This window comes from Aythya ferina, assembly GCF_964211825.1.
Source record: "Aythya ferina genome assembly, chromosome: 2".
NCBI classification, from domain to species: Eukaryota; Metazoa; Chordata; class Aves; order Anseriformes; family Anatidae; genus Aythya; species Aythya ferina.
The window spans coordinates 160,621,705-160,643,746 of NC_140297.1; the positions used below are offsets into that span (position 1 = coordinate 160,621,705).

General features: G+C 64.0%; 1 protein-coding gene across 1 annotated transcript in view; it reads left to right on the plus strand.

The window, feature by feature from the left end:
• Window positions 1–22,031, plus strand: part of CPSF1 (cleavage and polyadenylation specific factor 1) — a 38,303-nt gene extending 16,272 nt beyond the window's left edge. The window contains exons 23-38 of the mRNA XM_084508549.1: window positions 1,085–1,291; window positions 4,448–4,537; window positions 4,619–4,765; window positions 6,651–6,803; window positions 6,876–6,992; window positions 8,236–8,326; window positions 9,370–9,454; window positions 10,587–10,728; window positions 11,938–12,090; window positions 13,374–13,550; window positions 15,833–15,899; window positions 16,016–16,063; window positions 17,626–17,778; window positions 18,020–18,149; window positions 20,666–20,804; window positions 21,904–22,031. Of these exons, the coding sequence (XP_084364675.1) occupies window positions 1,085–1,291; window positions 4,448–4,537; window positions 4,619–4,765; window positions 6,651–6,803; window positions 6,876–6,992; window positions 8,236–8,326; window positions 9,370–9,454; window positions 10,587–10,728; window positions 11,938–12,090; window positions 13,374–13,550; window positions 15,833–15,899; window positions 16,016–16,063; window positions 17,626–17,778; window positions 18,020–18,149; window positions 20,666–20,804; window positions 21,904–21,951 (1,947 nt within the window). The 3' untranslated portion in view covers window positions 21,952–22,031. The remainder of the gene's footprint in view (window positions 1–1,084; window positions 1,292–4,447; window positions 4,538–4,618; window positions 4,766–6,650; window positions 6,804–6,875; window positions 6,993–8,235; window positions 8,327–9,369; window positions 9,455–10,586; window positions 10,729–11,937; window positions 12,091–13,373; window positions 13,551–15,832; window positions 15,900–16,015; window positions 16,064–17,625; window positions 17,779–18,019; window positions 18,150–20,665; window positions 20,805–21,903) is intronic.
• Window positions 22,032–22,042: the final 11 nt, after the last annotated feature.

Below are 22,042 nucleotides of genomic sequence, written 5' to 3' on the forward strand. Positions count from 1 at the left end.
GTCCCCCAGTGTCCCCCAGTGTCCCCCAGTCCCTCCCAGTATCCCCCAGTGCCCCCCGCTGTCCCCCCAGATCTACCAGCTGCCCGAGTGGCGCCTGGTGTTCCTGGTGAAGAACTTCCCGATGGGGCAGCGGGTGCTGGTGGACAGTGTCCCCATGTCCCCCCAGTGTCCCCCAGTGTCCCCCAGTGTCCCCCAGTCCCTCCCAGTATCCCCCAGTGCCCCCCGCTGTCCCCCCAGATCTACCAGCTGCCCGAGTGGCGCCTGGTGTTCCTGGTGAAGAACTTCCCGATGGGGCAGCGGGTGCTGGTGGACAGTGTCCCCATGTCCCCCCAGTGTCCCCCAGTGTCCCCCAGTGTCCCCCAGTCCCTCCCAGTATCCCCCAGTGCCCCCCGCTGTCCCCCCAGATCTACCAGCTGCCCGAGTGGCGCCTGGTGTTCCTGGTGAAGAACTTCCCGATGGGGCAGCGGGTGCTGGTGGACAGTGTCCCCATGTCCCCCCAGTGTCCCCCAGTGTCCCCCAGTGTCCCCCAGTCCCTCCCAGTATCCCCCAGTGCCCCCCGCTGTCCCCCCAGATCTACCAGCTGCCCGAGTGGCGCCTGGTGTTCCTGGTGAAGAACTTCCCGATGGGGCAGCGGGTGCTGGTGGACAGTGTCCCCATGTCCCCCCAGTGTCCCCCAGTGTCCCCCACCCAGTGTCCCCCAGTCCCTCCCAGTATCCCCCAGTGCCCCCCGCTGTCCCCCCAGATCTACCAGCTGCCCGAGTGGCGCCTGGTGTTCCTGGTGAAGAACTTCCCGATGGGGCAGCGGGTGCTGGTGGACAGTGTCCCCATGTCCCCCCAGTGTCCCCCAGTGTCCCCCACCCAGTGTCCCCCAGTCCCTCCCAGTATCCCCCAGTGCCCCCCGCTGTCCCCCCAGATCTACCAGCTGCCCGAGTGGCGCCTGGTGTTCCTGGTGAAGAACTTCCCGATGGGGCAGCGGGTGCTGGTGGACAGTGTCCCCATGTCCCCCCAGTGTCCCCCAGTGTCCCCCACCCAGTGTCCCCCAGTCCCTCCCAGTATCCCCCAGTGCCCCCCGCTGTCCCCCCAGATCTACCAGCTGCCCGAGTGGCGCCTGGTGTTCCTGGTGAAGAACTTCCCGATGGGGCAGCGGGTGCTGGTGGACAGCTCGTTCGGGCAGCCGGCGGCCCCCGGGGAGGCCAAGAAGGAGGAGGCCACGCGCCAGGGGGAGCTGCCCCTGGTCAAGGAGGTGCTGCTGGTGCCGCTGGGGAACCGGCACAGCCGGCCCTACCTGCTGGTGGGTGGGGTATGGGGGGGATATGGGGTCGGGGTGTGGGGTCGGGGGGCGATATGGGGTCAGGGTGTGGGGTGGGGGGGCATATGGGGTGGGATATGGGGTTGGGGTTGGGGTCAGGGTGCCGCTGGGGAACCGGCACAGCCGGCCATACCTGCTGGTGGGTGGGGGTATGGGGTGGGATATGGGGTTGGGTGTGGGGTTGGGGTGGGATATGGGGTTGGGGTGTGGGGTTGGGGTCAGAGTTGGGGCTGGGGGTGGATATGGCATTGGGTGTGGGACTGGGGTGGCATATGGAGTGGGATATGGGGCTGGGGGTGGATATGGGGTCAGGGTGTGGGTTTGGGGTGGGATATGGGGTTGGGTAGGGATATGGGGTTGGGGTTGGGGTCAGGGTGCCGCTGGGGAACCGGCACAGCCAGCCATACCTGCTGGTGGGTGGGGTATGGGGTGGGGTATGGGGTGGGTATGGGGTCGGGGTTGGATATGGGGTCGGGGGTGGGATATGGGGCTGGTGAGGGGGCTGGGGTGGGATATGGAGTCAGTGTGTTGGGCTGGGGTGGGATATGGGGTCAGGGTGGGATATGGGGTCAGGGTGTGGGGTTTGGTGTGGGATATGGGGTTGGGTAGGGATATGGGGTGGGATATGGAGCGGGTGTGGGTGGGGGGGGATATGGGGTGGGATATGGGGTTAGGGTGTGGGGTTGGGGTGGGATATGGGGTTGGGTAGGGATATGGGGTGGGATATGGGGCTGGGTAGGGATATGGGGTGGGATATGGGGTGGGGTGTGGGGTGAGGGGGGGATATGGGGTGGGATATGGGGTTGGGGGGGGATATGGGGTGGGATATGGGGTCAGGGTGGGATATGGGGTCAGGGTGGGATATGGGGTCAGGGTGTGGGGTCGGGGGGCGATATGGGGTCAGGGTGGGTTTTGGGGGATGATATGGGGTCAGGGTGCCGCTGGGGAACCAGCACAGCCGGCCATACCTGCTGGTGGGTGGGGTATGGGGGGGATATGGGGTGGGGGGGGATATGGGGTCAGGGTGGGTGTGGGGTGAAGGGGTGGGATATGGGGTCAGGTTGTGGGGTTGGGGTGGGATATGGGGTGGGATATGGGGTTGGGGGGGGATATGGGGTCGGGGGTGGGATATGGGGCTGGTGAGGGGGCTGGGGTGGGATATGGGGTGGGTGTGGGGTGGGGGGGGGATATGGGGTGGGATATGGGGCTGGGTAGGGATATGGGGTGGGATATGGGGTGGGGTGTGGGGTGAGGGGGTGGGATATGGGGTCAGGGTGTGGGGTTGGGGTGGGATATGGGGTTGGGGTTGGGGTCAGGGTGCCGCTGGGGAACCGGCACAGCCGGCCCTACCTGCTGGTGGGTGTGGGGTGGGGGGGATATGGGGTGGGGGGGGATATGGGGTGGGGGGGGATATGGGGTCAGGGTGGGTGTGGGGTGGGCGGGATATGGGGTGGGATATGGGGCTGGGTAGGGATATGGGGTTGGGGTTGGGGTCAGGGTGCCGCTGGGGAACCGGCACAGCCGGCCCTACCTGCTGGTGGGTGGGGGATATATGGGGTGGGTATGGGGTGGATATAGGGTCGGGGGGGGATATGGGGTCGGGGGTGGGATATGGGGCTGGTGAGGGGGCTGGGGTGGGATATGGAGTCAGTGTGTTGGGCTGGGGTGGGATATGGGGTCAGGGTGGGATATGGGGTCAGGGTGGGATATGGGGTCAGGGTGTGGGGTCGGGGGCGATATGGGGTCAGGGTGGGTGTGGGGGGGGGATATGGGGTCAGGGTGCCGCTGGGGAACCGGCACAGCCGGCCATACCTGCTGGTGGGTGGGGGATATATGGGGTGGGTATGGGGTGGATATAGGGTCGGGGGGCGATATGGGGTCAGGGTGGGTGTGGGGGGGGGGATATGGGGTCAGGGTGCCGCTGGGGAACCGGCACAGCCGGCCCTACCTGCTGGTGGGTGGGGTATGGGGGGGATATGGGGTGGGGGGGATGTGGGGTGTGATATGGGGTGGGAGTGGGGTGGGATATGGGGTCAGGTTGTGGGGTCAGGGTGGGATATGGGGCTGGCGTGGGATATGGGGTTGGGGTCAGGGTGAGGGGTTGAGATGGGATATGGGGCTGGGTGTGGGACTGGGGTGGCATATGGGGTGGCATATGGCGTTGGGGTGGGATATGGGGTTGGGGTTGGGGTCAGGGTGCCGCTGGGGAACCGGCACAGCTGGCCCTACCTGCTGGTGGGTGGGGGATATGGGGTGGATAGGGGGTGGGGGGGGGATATGGGGTCGGGATGTGGGGCTGGGATGTGGGATGTGGGGTCAGGGTGTGGGGCTGGGGTGGGATATGGGGTTGGTGTGTGGGATATGGGGTCGGGGTGTGGGGATGGGGTGGGGAGTGGGGGTGGGATATGGGGCTGGGGGTGGATATGGGGTCAGGGAGTGGGGTGTGGGGTGGGATATGGGGTGGGATATGGGGTTGGGTAGGGATATGGGGTTGGGGTTGGGGTCAGGGTGCCGCTGGGGAACCGACACAGCTGGCCATACCTGCTGGTGGGTGGGGGATATGGGGTGGATATGGGGTTGGGGATATGGGGTCAGGATGTGGGGCTGGGGTGGGATGTGGGGTCAGGGTGTGGGGTTGGGGTGGGATATGGGGTTGGGGTTGGGGTCAGGGTGCCGCTGGGGAACCGGCACAGCCAACCGTACCTGCTGGTGGGTGGGGGGTATGGGGGGGATATGGGGGGGGAAATGGGGTCAGGGTGTGGGGTGTGGGGTTGGGGGTCAAGGTATGGGGATGGGGTGGGATGTGGGGCTGGTGAGGGGGCTGGGGTGGGATATGGGGTTGGGGTTGGGGTCACAATGTAAGGTCAGGATGGGATATGGGGCCGAGGTGTGGGGCTAGGGTGGGATATGGGGCTGGGGTATGGGGCTGGGATGTGGGGCTGGGGTGGGATATGGGGCTGGGGGTGGATATGGGGCCAGGGTGTGGGGCTGGGGGCAGACATGGGGCTGGGCTGTGGGGCTGGGACGTGGTTACAGGGATGTGTGGGGCTGAAATGCGGGGCTGGGGCCGTGCCGTGGGGCCAGGCCGCGCTATGGGGCCGCGCTATGGGGCCGCGCTGACCCCGTCCCCACCTCCAGGTGCACGTGGACCAGGAGCTGCTGATCTACGAGGCCTTCAGCCACGACTCCCAGCTGGGCCAGAGCAACCTCAAAGTGCGCTTCAAGAAGGTGAGGGGGGGTCCCGGGGGGGGTCCTTGGGGTCCTGGGGGGTCCCGCGCCCCCCGTCCCAACCCCACAACCCCCCCCCAGGTGCCCCACAACATCAATTTCCGCGAGAGGAAGCCGAAGCCTTCCAAGAAGAAGCCGGAGAGCGCGGGGGGCGCTGAGGAGCCGGGGGGGCCGCGGGGCCGCGTGGCGAGGTTCCGCTACTTCGAGGACATCTACGGCTACTCGGGGGTGAGATTTGGGGCTGGGGGGGGGCACCCTGACGTCTGGGGACACCCCAAGAGCTGGGGACACCCCCCAACATCTGGGGACACCCCAATATCTGGGGGCACCCCCCAAGAGCTGGGGACACCCCCGTCTGGGGACACCCAGCCATCATCATCGTCATCGTCATCGTCATCATCAATGTGGGGACCCCCCCCAGTCAATGTGGGGACCCCCCCCTAAATTTGGGGACCCCCCCCAGTCAATGTGGGGACCCCCCCCTAAATTTGGGGACCCCCCCCAGTCAATGTGGGGACCCCCCCCTAAATTTGAGGACCCTTTCCCATCCATTTTGGGGTCCCCCCATTAATAGGGACCCCCCCAAAAAAAATTGGGGACCCCTCCCATCAATTTCAGGGTCCCCTCATCAACTTGGGACCCCCCCAGTCAATGTGGGGACCCCCCCCTAAATTTGAGGACCCTTTCCCATCCATTTTGGGGTCCCCCCATTAATAGGGACCCCCCCAAAAAAAATTGGGGACCCCTCCCATCAATTTCAGGGTCCCCCATTAACATAGGGACCCCCCCAAAAAAATTGGGGACCCCACCCATCAATTTTAGCATCCCCCATTAACATGGGGACCCCCCCAAAAAAACCTGGGCACCCCACCCATCAATTTTAGGATCCCCCAATCAATGCAGGGACCCCCCCCTAAATTTGGGGACCCTCTCCCATCAATTTCAGGACCCTCCCCTAAATTTGGGGACCCCCCCTAAATTTGAGGACTCCTCCCCATCAATTTCGGGATCCCCCAATCGATGTGGGGAACCTCTCCTAAATTTGGGGACCCTCCCCATCAATTTCAGGACCCCCCCCTAAAATTTGGGACCCCCCCTAAATTTGAGGACTGTTTCCCATCCATTTTGGGGTCCCCCCATTAATAGGGACCCCCCCAAAAAAAACTGGGGACCCTTCCCATCAATTTCAGGGTCCCCTCATCAACTTGGGACCCCCCCCCCTAAATTTGAGGACCATTTCTCATCCATTTTGGGATCCCCCCCATTAATAGGGACCCCCCCAAAAAAAATTTGGGACACCACCCATCAATTTTAGGATCCCCCAATCAATGCAGGGACCCCCCCTAAATTTGGGGACTCCTCCCCATCAATTTCAGGATCCCTCAATCGATTTGGGGACCCCCCCCTTAAATCTGGGGACCCTCTCCCACCCATTTCAGGACCCTCCCCTAAATTTAGGGACACCCCCCTAAATCTGGAGACCCCCCCCATCAATTTCAGACCCCCCGCATCAACCTCCAGCCCCCCCCAATCCATCTGGGGACCCCCAAATCCACGTGGGGCCCTCCCCCAGACTTGGGGCCGCACCCCCACTTTTAGGGCCACCTCCCCCAGATTTGGGGCCACCTCCCCCAAATTTGGGGCCACCTCCCCCAAATTTGGGACCACCCCCCCAGATTTCGGAGCCCCCCCATCAACCTCCAGCCCCCCCCAATCCACCTGGGGACCCCCCAAATCCACGTGGGGCCCTCCCCAAGACCTGCGGCCACCCCCCCAGTTTTAGGGCCACCTCCCCCAGTTTTAGGGCCACCTCCCCCAGTTTTGGGGCCACCTCCCCCAAATTTGTGTCCACCTCCCCCAAATTTGGGACCACCCCCCCAGATTTCGGACCCCCCCCCTCAACCTCCAGCCCCCCCAGTCCATCTAGGGACCCCCAAATCCACGTGGGGCCCTCCCCCAGACCTGCGGCCGCACCCCCACTTTTAGGGCCACCTCCCCAGTTTTAGGGCCACCTCCCCAAATTTAGCGCCACCTCCTCCAAATTTGGGACCACCCCCCCGAGATTTCGCCCCTCCCCCTTGATGACCATCACCCCCCCCCCCCAAAAAAAAAGGTGTTCATCTGCGGCCCGTCCCCCCACTGGCTGCTGGTGACGGCGCGGGGGGCGCTGCGCCTGCACCCCATGACCATCGACGGCTCCGTGGAGTCCTTCGCCCCCTTCCACAACGTCAACTGCCCCAAGGGCTTCCTCTACTTCAACCGCCAGGTGGGTCTGGGGTCCCAGGGGGGGTCCCTGTGTCCCTTTGCCCCCCCCTAAATGTGACAATGACACCCCCAGGGCGAGCTGCGCATCAGCGTCCTGCCCGCCTACCTCTCCTACGACGCGCCCTGGCCGGTGCGCAAGATCCCACTGCGCTGCACCGCGCACTACGTGGCGTACCACGTCGAGTCCAAGGTACCGCGGCCCCAAAACCGTGGCCCCAAAACGTGTCCCGTGGCCCCAAACCGCGGCCCCAAATTGTGTCCCCAAACCGTGGCCCCAAACCGTGGCCCCAAACTGTGGCCCCAAACCGTGGCCCCAAACTGTGTCTCCAAAGCGCGTCCCCAAACCACATCCCCAAACCGCGTCTCCAAACCGTTTCCCCAAATGTGTCCCCAAACCATGTCCCCAAACCGTGTCCCCAAACTGCGTCCCGCATCCCAAAACTATGTCCCCAAATCGCGTCTCCAAACCGCGTCCCCAAGCTGTGTCCCCAAACCGCGTCCCGCATCCCCAAACAGTGTCTCCAAACTGTGTCCCCAAACCGTGTCCCCAAACCGCATCCCCAAACCGCATCCCCAAACCATGCCCCAAACCGTGTCCCCAAGCTGTGTCCCCAAACTGCATCCCCAAACCGCGGCCCCAAACCATGTCCCCGAACTGTGTGTCCCCAAACCGTGTCCCCAGACCGTGTCCCCAAACCGCATCCCCAAACCGCGTCTCCAAACCATGGCCCCAAACCGCGGCCCCAAACCCTGTCCCCAAGTCCCCAAACCATGTCCCCAAACCATGTCCCGCATCCCCACACCGCGTCCCCAAACCGTGTCCCCAAACTGTGTCCCCAAACTGAGTCACCAGACCGCGTCCCCAAACCATGTCCCCTAAACCGTGTCCTTAAACCGCGTCCCCAAACCGCGTACCCGTCCCCAAACCGTGTCCCCAAACCGTGTCCCCAAACCACATCCCCAAACCGCGTCCCCAAACCGCATCTCCAAACCGCATCCCTAAACCGCGTCCCCAAACCGCGTCCCCAAACCGTGTCCCCAAACCGTGGCTCCAAATCGTGCCCCAAACCGTGTCCCCAAACCATGTCCCTAAACTGCGTCCCCAAACTGCGTCCCCAAACCGCGTCCCCAAACGGTGGCCCCAAACCATGTCCCCAAACCACGTCCCCAAACCGCGTCCCCAAACCGCGTCCCCAAACAGTGTCCCCAAACCGTGTCCCCAAACCGTGTCCCCAAACTGTGTCCCCGAACCCTGTCCCCAAACCCTGTTCCCAAACCGTGTCCCCAAACCCTGTCCCCAAACCGCGTCCCCAAACCCTGTCCCCAAACCGTGTCCCCAAACCGCGTCCCCAAACCACGTCCCCAAACCGTGTCCCCAGCACTTTGGGGACGCGAGGTGTGACCCCCCCGGTGCTGCTGGCTGTCCCTGTCAGGTCTACGCCGTGGCCACCAGCGTCATCAACCCCTGCACGCGCATCCCCCGCATGACCGGGGAGGAGAAGGAGTTCGAGAGCATCGAGCGCGGTGAGCCCGGCGGCACCGCAATGGGGTCACCGCGTGGTGGCAGCCCCATGACCCCAAATGGTGGCAGCCTGGTGTCCCCAAATGGTGGCATCCCCATGTCCCCAAATGGTGCCATCCCCGTGTCCCCAAATGGTGCCATCCCCGTGACCCCAAATGGTGCCAGCCTGGTGTCCCTAAATGGTGCCATCCCCATGACCCTAAATGGTGCCATCTCTCTGTCCCCAAATGGTGCCACCCCCGTTACCCCAAATGGTGCCATCCCCATGTCCCCAAATGGTGCCATCCCCGTGTCCCCAAATGGTGCCATCCGCATGTCCCCAAATGGTGCCATCCCCGTGTCGCCAAATGGTGCCAGCCTGGTGACCCCAAATGGTGCGAACCCTGTGACCCCAAATGGTGTCATCTCTGTGTTCCCAAATGGTGCCATCCCCATAACCCCAAATGGTGCCATCCCCGTGACCCCAAATGGTGTCATCTCTGTGACCCCAAATGGTGCCAACCCCGTGTCCCCATGTGGCACCATCCCATTGTCCCCACACGGTGCCATCCCACTGTCCCCATATGGCACCTTCCTGGTGTTCCTATATGGCACTATCTCGATGTCCCCTCATGGTGCCATCCTGGTGTCCCCACATGGCACCATCCCAATGTCCCCATATGGCCTCTATCTTGTCCCCACACAGTGTCATCCCTGTGTCCCCTCATGGTGCCATCCTGGTGTCCCCATATGGCACCATCCCAGTATCCCCATGCAGTGTCATCCCAGTGTTCCCATATGGCACCATCCCACTGACCCCATATGGCACTATCTTGATGTCCCCACGTGGTGCCATCCCAGTGTCCCCATGTGCCACCATCCCAGTGTCCCCATATGGCACCATCCCAGTGTCCCCATATGTCCCCATCCCAGTGCCCCCCCATGTCCCCATCCCGGTGACCCCACACAGCTCCATCCCACTATCCCCACGCACCCGGTGTCCCCCCGTGTCCCCATCCCGATGTCCCCACGGTGCCACCCCGGGTCCTGCTGTGTCCCCCCCCAGACGAGCGCTACATCCACCCGCAGCAGGAGGCCTTCTCCATCCAGCTCATCTCCCCCGTCAGCTGGGAAACCATCCCCAACACCAGGTGGGCATCCCAAATCCCCCAAACCCACCCCAAAACCCCCCAAACCCACCCCAAAACCTCCCAACCCCCTTAAACCCTCCCCAAACCTCCCCAAACACACCCCAAATCCCCCAATCCCACCCCAAAACCCCCAACTCTGCCCAAACCCACCCCAAACCCACCCCCAACCCACCCTAAACTCCCCCCAAACCCCCCCAATCCCACCCCAAACCCACCCTAACCCCCCCCCAAACCCATCCCAATCCCATCCCAAACCCCCCCAAATGCTCCAAACCCACCCCAAACCCACCCCAAACCTACTCCAAACCCCCTTTAACCCACCCCAACCCACGCCAAATCCCCTAAACCCACCCCAAACCCCCCCCAAACACACCCCAAACCCACCCCAAAACCCCAAACCCCACCAAACCCACCCCAAACCCACCCCAAACCCACCCAAACCCCTCTAAAACCACCCCAAACTCCCCTAAACCCCCCAAAGCCCACCCCAATCCTCCCAAATCCACCCCAAACCCACCCCATACCCTCCCAAACCCACCCCAAACCCCCTCCAAATTTCCCCCATACCCACCCCAAACCCCCCCAAAGCCCCCGAACCCACCCCAACGCCCCCCAAAACTCCCAAACCCACCCCAAACCCTCCCCAAACGCACCCTTAACCCCCCCCAAACCCCCTAAACGCACCCTAAACCCACCCCAATCCCACCCCAAACCCCCCAAATCCACCCCAAACCCACCCCAAAACCCCAAATACACCCCAATCCCACCCCAAACCCACCCTAAACTCCCCCCAAGCCCCCCCAATCCCACCCCAAACCCACCCTAACCCCCCCCAAACCCATCCCAATCCCACCCCAAACCCCCCCAAACCCTCCAAACCCTCCCCAAACCCACCCCAAACCCCTTAAACCCTCCCAAACCCACCCCAAACCCCCCCAAACCCACCCCAAACCCTTCCAAACCCACCCCATACCCTCCCCAAACGCACCCCAAACCCACCCCAAACCCTTCCAAACCCACCCCAAACCCTCTAAACCCACCCCAAACCCACCCCAAACCCCCCTTTAACCCACCCCAAACCCCCCCAAACCCACCCCAACCCCACTGGGGGACCCCCAACTCGCCCCCCCAGGATCGAGCTGGAGGAGTGGGAGCACGTCACCTGCATGAAGACCGTGTCCCTAAAGAGCGAGGAGACGGTGTCGGGGCTGAAGGGCTACATCGCCGTGGGGACGTGCCTCATGCAGGGAGAGGAGGTCACCTGCCGCGGCAGGGTGGGTACTGGGGGCACTGGGGGGGCACTGGGGGCACTGGGAGGACACTGGGGGGTCACTGGGGGACACCAGGGGACACTGGGGGGACACTGTGGGGTCATGGGGGGGGCATCTTGGGACACCAGGGGACACCGGGGGGTTACTGGGGGACACCAGGGGACACGGGGGGGTCACTGGGGGCACTGGGAGGACACTGGGGGGTCACTGGGAGCACTGGGAGGACACTGGGGGGTCATGGGGGGTCACAGGGGGGTCACCGGGGCATCACCGGGGGACACCGGGGGGTTACTGGGGGACACCGGGGGTTACTGGGGGTCACTGGGGGGGTCACCGGAGGGTCACCGGGGGATACCAGGGGGTTACTGGGGGACACCAGGGGACACTGGGGGGTCACTGGGGGTCACTGGGAGGTTACTGGGGGACACCGGGGGTTACTGGGGGACACTGGGGGGACACCAGGGGGCACCGGGGGTGTCACAGGGTGTCACGGAGGGACACCGGGAGGTCACAGGGGGGGCACCTTGGGACACCAGGGGACACTGGGGGTCACTGGGGGACACCAGGGATCACCAGGGGGTCACCGGGGGACACCGGGAGACTCCGGGGGACACCAGAGGGTCACTGGGGGACACCGGGGGTCACTGGGGGGACACCAGGGGGTCACCGGGGACACTGGGGGGGCACCGGGGGGTCACTGGGGGGTCACCGGGGGTCATTGAGAGGTCACCGGGGGGTCACCGGGGGACACCAGGGGTTACTGGGGGGACACCAGGGGTCACTGGAAGTCACCACGGGTCACAGGGGGGACACCAGGGGACACCGGAGGGTTATGGGGGGACACTGGGGGTCACGGGGGGACACCGGGGGGACACCGGGGGATCACAGGGGGTCACTGGGGGGACACCAGGGGGTCATGGGGTCGCCGGGGGGTCCTCAGGGGTCACTGGGGGACACCAGGGGGTCACTGGGGGTCACCGGGGGACACTGGGGGGTTACAGGGGGGTCACTGGGGGTCACCGAGGGACATCGGGGGGTCACCGGGGGACACCAGGGGACACCGGAGGGTTACGGGGGGACACCGGGGGGTCACGGGGGGACACTGGGGAGTTACGGGGGGACACCGGGGGACTCTGGGGGACACCGGGGGGTCACGGGGGGGGGGGGTATGGGGGGGTTATGGGGTCTGACCGGCTGTTTCGGGGCGCCCAGATCCTGATCATGGACATCATCGAGGTGGTGCCGGAGCCGGGGCAGCCGCTGACCAAGAACAAGTTCAAGGTGCTGTACGAGAAGGAGCAGAAGGGCCCCGTCACCGCCCTGTGCCACTGCAACGGGTACCTCGTGTCCGCCATCGGGCAGAAGGTGGGGGTTATGGGGTGGGTTATGGGGTGGGGGGGGGTGTGGGGATGTGATACGGGGACGTGGGGACATGATATGGGGATGTGGAGTATGGGGACGGGGATACGGGGACAGGGAGGTATGGGGATATGGGGACGTAGGGATATGGGGATAGGGGATATGGGGACATTATGGGGATGCTGGGATAACTGGGGATATGGGGACGTGGGGACATGGGGATATGGGATAGAGGATATGGATATAGGGGATATGGCGATAGGAGATATGGGATATGGGATATGGGGATATAGGGATATGGGGATAGGGGATATGGGGACATTATGGGGATACTGGGATAACTGGGGATATGGGGACATGGGGACGTGGGGATATGGGATAGAGGATATGGATATAGGGGATATGGCGATAGGAGATATGGGATATGGGATATGGGGATATAGGGATATGGGGATAGGGGATATGGGGACATTATGGGGATACTGGGATAACTGGGGATATGGGGACATGGGGATATGGGGACATGGGGACACTGGGATAGCTGGGGATATGGGGATAGGGCATAGGGGATAGGGGATATGGGGATATAGGGATATGGGGACGTTATGGGGACATGGGAACATGGGGATATGGGGACGTTATGGGGACGGGGGGATATAGGAATATGGGGACATGGGGATATGGGGACATGGAGATATGGGGATACGGGGATAGGGGGATATGTGGCTACAGGGATGGGGGGATATGGGGACATGGGGACATTATGAGGACATTATGGGGATATGGGGATACTGGGATGACTGGGGATATGGGGATATGGGGACATGGGGATATGGGGACATGGGGACATGGGGATATGGGATAGAGGATATGGATATAGGGGATATGGCGATAGGAGATATGGGATATGGGATATGGGGATATAGGGATATGGAGACGGGATATGGGGACATTATGGGGATATGGGGCTAGGGGGACATGGGGACATTATGGGAACAGGGGGACAATGGGGATATTGGGACATGGGGATATGGGGACAAGGGGATATGGGGACATTATGGGGATGTTATAGGGACATTATGGGGACATGGGGACGTTATGGGGACAGGGAGACACAGGGACACACGGACAGGCACCCAGCACCAGCAGCGGGACCGGGGCACACCCCAGCCCCCCGACGACCCCCCATAACCCCATTACCCCAATTACCCCCATTACCCCCATTACCCCCATTAACCCCATTACCCCCATTACCCCCAATTAACCCCATAACCCCGTTAACCCCGCAGATCTTCCTGTGGAGCCTGAAGGACAACGAGCTGACGGGCATGGCCTTCATCGACACGCAGCTCTACATCCACCAGATGATCAGCGTCAAGAACTTCATCCTGGCCGCCGACGTGATGAAGAGCATCTCCCTGCTGCGCTACCAGGAGGAGAGCAAGACCCTGTCCCTCGTCAGCAGGGTGGGGGGGACACGCGGGGACGTGTGGGGACACGTGGGGGGACACGTGGGGGGGTGTGGGGGGATGTGGGGACATGTGGGGACATGGGACACGCGGGGACATGCGGGGGGACGTGGGGGGACGTGGGGATATGTGGGGACATGTGGGGACACGTGGGGACATGTGGGGATACGTGGGGACACATGGGGACACACAGGGACACTGGGGATATGTGGGGACATGTGGGGACACGTGGGGGGATGTGGGGATATGTGGGGATATGTGGGGACACATGGGGACATGGGACACGCGGGGACACTGGGGGACGTGGGGGGACGTGGGGGGATGTGGGGATATGTGGGGACATGGGACACGCAGGGACATGTGGGGACACATGGGGATATGTGGGGACATGTGGGGACACGTGGGGACATGTGGGGACACTTGGGGACATGTGGGGACATGTGGGGACGTGTGGGGACATGGGGGTACGTGGGGGGATGTGGGGGGACGTGGGGACGCGTGGGGGCACGTGGGGATATGTGGGGACGTGTGGGGACATGGGACACGCAGGGACGTGTGGGGACACACGGGGATATGTGGGGATATGTGGGGACATGTGGGGACGTGGGGACATGTGGGGATATGTTGGGGGACGTGGGGACACGTGGGGACATGGGACACGCGGGAACACGCAGGGACGTGTGGGGGGACGTGGGGACATGTGGGGATATGTGGGGACACACAGGGGGACGTGGGGACACACAGGGATATGTGGGGACACATGGGGACACATGGGGATATGTGGGGACACGTGGGGACATACAGGGACATGTGGGGATATGTGGGGATACGTGGGGACACCTGGGGACATGTGGGGATGTGTGGGGGCACATGGGGACACGTGGGGATACACGGGGACATGGGACACGCAGGGACATGTGGGGACACTGGGGATATGTGGGGACATGTGGGGATATGTGGGGACATGTGGGGGGACATGGGGATATGTGGGGGGACATGGGGACATGTGGGGACACGTGGGGACATGCTGGGACACGTGGGGATATGTGGGGACACGCGGGGACACGTGGGGACACGTGGGGACACGTGGGGATACATGGGGACACATGGGGATATGTGGGGACATGGGACACACAGGGACATGTGGGGACACGTGGGGATATGTGGGGACACGTGGGGACACATGGGGACATGTGGGGACACGTGGGGACACGTGGGGATGTGTGGGGACACTTGGGGACATGTGGGGATATGTGGGGACACGTGGGGACGTGTGGGGACAGTGGGGGGGTGTCCCCTGCCAGGCTGAGGGATGTGGGGTTGGGTCCTTGGGGTGTGGGGTGTCCCCGCTGTCCTGGGGGATGGGGGAGCCTGGGGGTGTCCCCCGGGCATCGTGGGGGGGTTGGGGACCTGGGGACACTTCTGTGCCACCCTAGGGGACATGGGGACACCCCCCTCCTGCCCTGGGGGACATGGGGATGTGGGGACACTTCTGTGCCAGTCTAGGGGACGTGGGGACATGGGGACATCACCCTGGGGGACGTGGGGACACCTCCCTACTGACCTGGGGGACATGGGGATGTGGGGACACTTCTATGCCACCATGGGGTCTTGGGGACATGGGGACACCTCCCTCCTGCCCCGGGGGTCTTGGGGACATGGTGACACCTTCCTCTTGACCTGGGGGACATGGGGACACTTCTGTGCCACCCTGGGGTCTTGGGGACATGGGGACACCTCCCTCCTGTCCCAGGGGACTTGGGGACACGGTGACACCACCCTACTGACCTAGGGGACCTGGGGACATGGGGACACTTCTGTGCCACCCTAGGGGACATGGGGACACCTCCCTACTGCCCTGGGGGACCTGGGGACGTGGGGACCCTTCTGTGCCACCCTAGGGGATGTGGGGACATGGGGACACCTCCCTGCCACCCTGGGGGACCTGGGAACCTGGGGACACTCCTGTGCCACCCTAGGGGATATGGGGACGTGGGGACACCTCTGTACTGACCTGGGGGACTTGGGGACACTTCTGTGCCACCCTGGGGTCTTGGGGACATGGGGACACCTCCCTCTTGTCCCAGGGGACCCGGTGACACCGCCCTACTGACCTGGGGGATGTGGGGACCCTTCTGTGCCACCCTGGGGTCTCGGGGACATGGGGACACCTCCCTGCCACCCTGGGGGACCTGGGGACCCGGGGACACCTCCCCGCCACCCCGGGGGTGGCCGCGGGGACACGTGCCACCCCCCAGCTGACGGTGTCCCCTGGGCAGGACGCCAAGCCGCTGGAGGTGTACAGCGTGGACTTCATGGTGGACAGCACCCAGCTCGGCTTCCTTGGTGCGTGTCCCCGTCCCTGTCCCCGTCCCTGTCCCCATCCCTGTCCCCCCGGTGTCCCCGTGTCCCCCCCCCGGTGTCCCCATGTCCCCGTCACGCCGCTCTCCGTCCTTCTGCAGTGTCCGACCGCGACCGCAACCTCCTGGTCTACATGTACCTGCCCGAGGGTGAGACACGGGGACACGGCCATGGCCCTGGCCCTGGCCCTTGTCCCTTGTCCCTTATCCTTGTCCCTTATCCCTGTCCCTTATCTCTCTCCCTTGTCCCTTGTCCCTGTCCCTTATCCCTGTCCCCTTTCCCTTGTCCTATGTCCCTTATCCCTATCCCTTGTCCCTTGTCCCTGTCCCTTGTCCCTGTCCCTTGTCCTTGTCCCTTATCCCTTAACCTTGTCTCTTGTCCCTTATCCTTGTCCCTTGTCCCTTGTCCCTGTCCCCTGTCCCTTATTCCTGTCCCTTATCCCTATCCCTTATCCCTGTCCCTGTCCTTTGTCCCCTGCCCCTTGTTCCTGGTTCCTTATCCTTTATCCCTGTCCCTTGTCCCTTATCCCTGTCCCTTATCCCTTGTCCCTGTCCCTTGTCCTTGTCCCTTGACCTTTATCCCTGTCCCTTGTCCCTTACCCCTTATCACTGTCCCTTGTCCCTTATCCTTATCCCTGTCCCTGTCCCTTATCCTCATCCCATGTCCCTTGTCCCTTATCCCTGTCCCTCATCCCTGTCCCTTGTCCCTTATCCATTGTCCCTTGTCTTTTGTCCCTTGTCCCTTATCCCTGTCCCTTGTCCCTTATCCCTGTCCTTGTTCCTTATCCTTCTCCCTTATCCCTGTCCCTTATCCCTGCCCCTTATCCCTATCCCTTGTCCCTTGTCCCTGTCCCTTGTCCCTTATCCCTGTCCTTTGTCCCTTATCCTTGTCCCTGTCCCTTTTCCTTGTCCCTGTCCCTTGTCCCTTATCACTTATCCCTGTCCCTTTTCCCTGTCCCTGTCCCTTATCCCTGTCCCTTATCCCTTATCCCTGTCCCTTGTCCCTTATCCCTGTCCCTTATCCCTTATCCCTTGTCCCTGTCCCTTGTCCCTGTCCATTTTCCTCGTCCCTTATCCCTGTTCCTTGTCCCTTGTCCCTTATCCTCATCCCATGTCCCTTGTCCCTTATCCATTGTCCTTTGTCTTTTGTCCCTTATCCTTTATCCCTGTCCCTTGTCCCTTATCCCTGTCCCTTATCCCTTAACCCTTATCCCATATCCCCTGTCCCTGTCCCTTGTCCCTTGTCCCTTATCCCTTGTACCTTGTCCCTTATCCCTGTCCCTTGTCCCCTTGTCCTTTATCCTTTGTCCCTGTCCCTTATCCCTGTCCCCTGTCCCTGTCCCTCATCCCTTGTCCCTTATCCATTGTCCCTTGTCTTTTGTCCCTTATCCTTTATCCCTGTCCCTTGTCCCTGTCCCTTTTCCTTGTCCCTTGTCCTTGTCCCTTATCCCTGTCCCTTGTCCCTTGTCCCTTATCCTTGTCCCTGTCCCTTGTCCTTGTCCCTGTCCCTTTTCCTTGTCCCTCTCTCTTGTCCCTTATCCTTGTCCCTTATCCTCATCCCTGTCCCTTATCCCTTATCCCTATCCCTTATCCCTTATCCCCGTCCCTTGTCCCTGTCCCTTGTATTTTGTACGTTATCCCTTATCCCTATCCCTATCCCTTATCCCTGTCCCTTCTCCCTTGTCCCCTTGTCCCCACGGTGCCACCCCCAGCCAAGGAGAGCTTCGGGGGCATGCGGCTGCTGCGCCGCGCCGACTTCCACGTGGGCGCCCACGTCAACACCTTCTGGCGCACGCCGTGCCGCGGCACCGCCGACGGCCTCAAGAAGGCCAGCGCCTGGGAGCAGAAGCACATCACCTGGTTCGGTACGGGGGGGACACGTGGGGACACGTGGGGACACGGGGGGGACACCGGGGGGGGGTCACCAGGGCGGTCCCCGTTCCGCGCGCCCTTCCCCTGCGCCCCGATTCGCCTCCCCTATCCGCGTCCCCAAAGTTGTGCCGCCTCATTCTGTGTCACCACCCCCTCCTCCTGTCCCCAAACGCTCTGGGGGTGTTGGGGTGACCCCCCCTGACCCCCCCTGACCCTATAAACCCCCCCCCACAGCCACGCTGGACGGTGGCATCGGGCTGCTGCTGCCCATGCAGGAGAAGACGTACCGGCGGCTGCTGATGCTGCAGAACGCCCTCACCACCATGCTGCCGCACCACGCCGGCCTCAACCCCCGCGCCTTCAGGTGACTGGCGTCCCCAAACTGTCCCCGAGGTCCCCAAACTGTCCCCGAGGTCCCCAACGTGTCACAGGGTTCCCCAGCGTGTCACCAGGGTCCTCAATGTGGTGTCCCCGGGGACCCCAGCACATCTCCGGGGCCCCCATGGTACCCAAAGTGTCCCTGGGGTCTCCAATGCATCCTTGGGGTCCCCAGCATGTCCCCAAGGTCCCCAACCTGTCCCCGGGGTCCCCAGCGTGTCACAGGGGTCCCCAACCTGTCACCGGGGTCCCCAACGTGTCACCAGGGTCCTCAATGTGGTGTCCCTGGGGTCCCCAGCACATCCCCGGGGCCCCCATGGTACCCAACGTGTCCCTGGGGTCTCCAATGCATCCTTGGGGTCCCCAACGAGTCCACGGAGTCCCCAACATGTCCTTGGGGTCCCCAACATGTCCCCGGGGTCCCCAACGTGTCACCAGGGTCCCCAACCTGTCACCGGGGTCCCCAGTGTGGTGTCCCTGGGGTCCCCAGCACATCCCCGGGGCCCCCATGGTACCCAAAGTGTCCCTGGGGTCCCCAACCTGTCCCTGAGGTCCCCAACCTGCCCCCGGGGTCCCCAACCTGTCCCCAGGGTCCCCAGCATGTCCCCAAGGTCCCCAACCTGTCCCCGGGGTCCCCAGCGTGTCACCGGGGTCCCCAGCGTGTCACCAGGGTCCTCAATGTGGTGTCCCTGGGGTCCCCAGAACATCCCCGGGGCCCCCATGGTTCCCAACGTGTCCCTGGGGTCCCCAGTGCATCCTCAGGGTCCCCAGCACATCCTTGGGGTCCCCAAACTGTCCCCGGGGTCCCCAGCCTGTCACAGGGGTCCCCAGCCTGTCACCGGGGTCCCCAACGTGTCACCATGGTCCTCAATGTGGTGTCCCTGGGGTCCGCAGCACATCTCCGGGGCCCTCATGGTACCCAAAGTGTCCCTGGGGTCCCCAGTGCATCCTCGGGGTCCCCAGCATGTCCCCAAGGTCCCCAACCTGTCACCGGGGTCCCCAACCTGTCCCCGGGGTCCCCAGCGTGTCAGCAGGGTCCTCAATGTGGTGTCCCTGGGGTCCCCAGCACATCCCCGGGGCCCCCATGGTACCCAACGTGTCCCCGGGGTCCCCAGTGCATCCTCGGGGTCCCCAACCTGCCCCTGAGGTCCCCAACCTGTCCCCGGGGTCCCCAACATGTCCCCAGGGTCCCAAACTTGTCCCTGGGGTCCCCAATGCATCGCTGGGGTCCTCAATGTGGTGTCTCTGGGGTCCCCAGCACATCCCCGGGGCCCCCATGGTTCCCAACCTGCCCCCAGGGTCCCCAACATGTCCCCGAGGTCCCCAACAAGTCCATGGGGTCCCCAACCTGTCACAGGGGTCCCCAGCCTGTCACCGGGGTCCCCAACGTGTCACCGGGGTCCTCAATGTGGTGTCTCTGGGGTCCCCAGCACATCCCCAGGGCCCCCATGGTACCCAACGTGTCCCTGGGGTCTCCAATGCATCCTTGGGGTCCCCAGCGTGTCCCCATAGTCCCCAACATGTCCTGGGGGTCCCCAACATGTCCCCAGGGTCCCCAACATTTCCTTGAGGTCCCATAATCCCCAACACACCTCTGAGGTCCCCATCACGCCCCAGGGGTCCCCATCATGTCCCCAGGGTCCTCACTGCAACGGGACCCAGCACCCACCCGGTGGCAGCACCGTCCCCGTCCTGGGCAGTGCCACCGGGTGCCACCGCGGTGACCCCACTGTCCCCATGGTGCTGTCCCTGACCCCACTGTCCCCATGGTGCTGTCCCCACGGTGCTGTCCCTGACCCCGCTGTCCCCATGGTGCTGTCCCTGACCCCGCTGTCCCCATGGTGCTGTCCCCTCCCCGCTGACCCCACGGTGCTGTCCCTGACCCTGCTGTCCCCATGGTGCTGTCCCCACGGCGCTGTCCCTGACCCCACTGTCCCCATGACCCCACTGTCCCCATGGTGCTGTCCCCATGCTGCTGTCCCTGACCCCGCTGTCCCCACGGTGCTGTCCCCATGGTGCTGGCCCTGACCCCACTGTCCCCATGACCCTGCTGTCCCCTCCCCGCTGTCCCCACGGTGCTGCCCCTGACCCTGCTGTCCCCTCCCCGCTGTCCCCACGGTGCTGCCCCTGACCCCACTGTCCCCATGGTGCTGTCCCCACGCTGCTGTCCCCGACCCCATTGTCCCCACGCTGCTGTCCCCATGGTGCTGTCCCCACGCTGCTGTCCCTGACCCCACTGTCCCCACGGTGCTGTCCCCATGGTGCTGTCCCTGACCCCACTGTCCCCATGACCCTGCTGTCCCTGTGGTGCTGGCCCCACGGTGCTGTCCCCATGCTGCTGTCCCCGACCCCACTGTCCCCATGGTGCTGCCCCTGACCCCACTGTCCCCATGACCCTGCTGTCCCTGTGGTGCTGGCCCCACGGTGCTGTCCCCATGCTGCTGTCCCTGACCCCATTGTCCCCGTGGTGCTGTCCCTGACCCCGCCGCCCCCTCCCCGCAGGATGCTGCACATGGACCGGCGCATCCTGCAGAACGCGGTGCGCAACGTGCTGGACGGGGAGCTGCTGAACCGCTACCTCTACCTCAGCACCATGGAGCGCGCGGAGCTGGCCAAGAAGATCGGCACCACGCCCGACATCGTGAGCGGGGGCGGGGCTGGGGGGCGGGGCTGGGGGGCGGGGCTTGGGGGTGGGGCTAATGGGGTGGGGCTGTGGGGCGGGGCTGTGGGGTGGGGCTGTGGGGTGGGGCTGTGGGGCGGGGCTATGGGGCGGGGCTGTGGGGTGGGGCTGTGGGGTGGGGGTGTGGGGTGGGGCTGTGGGGCGGGGTTGTGGGTGGGGCTGTGGGGTGGGGCTGTGGGGTGGGGCTGTGGGGCGGGGCTGTGGGGTGGGGCTAATGGGGCGGGGCTGTGGGGCGGGGCTGTGGGGTGGGGCTGTGGGGTGGGGCTGTGGGGCAGCACTAAGGGGCAGATCCATGGGGTAGGGCTGTGGGGCAGGGCTATGGGGTGGGGCTGTGGGGCAGGGCTGTGGGGCGGGGCTATGGGGTGGGGCTGTGGGGTGGGGCTGTGGGGTGGGGCTGTGGGGTGGGGCTATGGGGTGGGGCTGTGGGGTGGGGCTAATGGGGTAGGGCTGTGGGGTGGGGCTGTGGGGCAGGGCCGTGGGGTAGAGCTGTGGAGTAGAGCTGTGGGGCAGGGCTGTGGGGTGGTGCTATGGGGCAGGGCTATGGGGTAGGGCTGTGTGGGGCAGGACCATGGGGCAGGGCTGTGGGACAGGGCTGTGGGGCAGGGCTGTAGGGTAGGACCATGGGGTAGAGCTGTGGGGTGATGCTGTGGGGCAGTGCTATGGGGCAGGGCTATGGGGTAGGGCTGTGTGGGGCAGGGCTGTGGGGCAGGGCCATGGGGTAGGGCTGTGGGGTAGAGCTGTGGGGCAGGACCATGGGGCAGGGCTGTGGGGCAGTGCTATGGGGCAGGGTTGTGGGGCAGGGCTGTGGGGCCACGCTGTGGGGCAGGGCTGTGGGGCAGCGCTGTGGGACGGTGCTGTAGGGCAGTGCTATGGGGCAGTGCTATGGGGCAGGACACCCTTGGCCCCACCAGGCCCTGGCGTGCAGGGGAGCACACCACACACTTCACCCCATAGATGTCACCCCCTGCCCCACACCCTGCGCCCCCCACCCCCATGGGGCACAGCGGGACCCCCCTGCCCCTACTGGGGGCCCCCCCCTGACACCACCTCCCCCCCCCAGATCCTCGAGGACCTGCTGGAGATCGACCGGGTGACGGCGCACTTCTGACACCCCCCCCACCCCCAAACTCCCCCTGGACCCCCCCACCGGACCCCCAAATTTATATAAAAAACCACAAAAACCCCCAACGGGGCCGCAG